This window comes from Aplysia californica, unplaced genomic scaffold, assembly GCF_000002075.1.
Source record: "Aplysia californica isolate F4 #8 unplaced genomic scaffold, AplCal3.0 scaffold00070, whole genome shotgun sequence".
NCBI classification, from domain to species: domain Eukaryota; kingdom Metazoa; phylum Mollusca; class Gastropoda; order Aplysiida; family Aplysiidae; genus Aplysia; species Aplysia californica.
This window is the reverse complement of record NW_004797340.1, coordinates 359,266-360,313: the sequence shown is the minus strand read 5'-3', so window position 1 is coordinate 360,313 and position 1,048 is coordinate 359,266. Positions and strand designations below refer to the sequence as shown.

Genomic DNA, 1,048 nt, shown 5'->3' with positions numbered 1-1,048 from the left:
CCCCCCACATACCCGCCTCCACTTTCTCCCCGTTGGTCAGGGCTTTGGCCACCCGTCTAGGCAACATCTGATGCAGCAAAGTTTCCGTCTTGTGTTTTTCTTTCTCCAAAGCCACAGACGTTTTCTTCAGCTCGGCCGTCGTCTCGTCCAGACGTTTGCTGGAAATGGAAAAAAAAGTACAAGAAAAATGGTCACTTTTAACCCCATCCGTACGTCGTGTTTTACTATCGTATCCATACAACTTAGGGAACTCTGTGCCACCACTTTTCAAAAAGGAAATTTACTCGTTAATCCGATCCGTGCGCTTTGCATAGCAATCTGTCAAAATGGCATTTTGAGAAATACTGAAAGTTTCAAAGAGATCTTCGTACTAGAAGTATTCTAATATGTGAAGAATACAACCCCAGGAGTACAAAATGACCCCAGGGCGTATGGATTCCGTTAAACACAAGGGGGCTATCCCGAAAAATGCTGTTTTGAAAAAATCGAAGGTGCAGTTTTTGGTTCCTTGTTCAGTTTCTTTAAAAGACAAGGAGAGTTTTCTTTGTAATCAAACACATATACACACCAATGAAACTCCTATAGGTAGGGTAATGCCCACTTTTGGTGTAGGTCCAAATTTCTGGAAACCCCCGAAATCTGGGTTAGCCCGCTTGTCCTTAAAAGTGACCATATACGACGGTCTACAGCAAGCTATATGCGTTTTACAATGATAATTACCCTGGCAGACCCAGAAACATTCTCCGCTTCCCGGGAATCATACAGTGCAAGCTGGGGATTACATGCCCGGAAACATTAAGGAACTAACAAAATCGCTGTCTATAGCTATGCTATAGACATTCCCACCTGGATGAAGTGAGGAAAATTCATATAAAGTGCTTTTCCCAAGGACACAACGTCGGGTGCCTGGCGGGATTCGAATTAAGGACCTTATAAAATCGTTTTTAAAAAGTATGTTTTTATGCCCCTATTGACACAGTTTAGGTACTAGGTATTCTATTCAGTGTTGCAGGGGTAATAACCCACGTCACCCAAAGCATACACATTT

At 42.8% G+C, this 1,048-nt stretch overlaps 1 protein-coding gene across 1 annotated transcript in view; it reads right to left on the bottom strand.

The window, feature by feature from the left end:
* LOC101851023 (putative uncharacterized protein DDB_G0277255) overlaps nucleotides 1-740 on the bottom strand; it is a 7,464-nt gene extending 6,724 nt beyond the window's left edge. Inside the window, exons 1-2 of the mRNA XM_013079970.2 lie at nucleotides 721-740; nucleotides 13-158 (exon numbers count right to left, since the gene is read on the bottom strand). Coding sequence (XP_012935424.2) covers nucleotides 13-158; nucleotides 721-740 — 166 coding nt within the window. The remainder of the gene's footprint in view (nucleotides 1-12; nucleotides 159-720) is intronic.
* Between the last annotated feature and the right edge of the window lie 308 nt (nucleotides 741-1,048).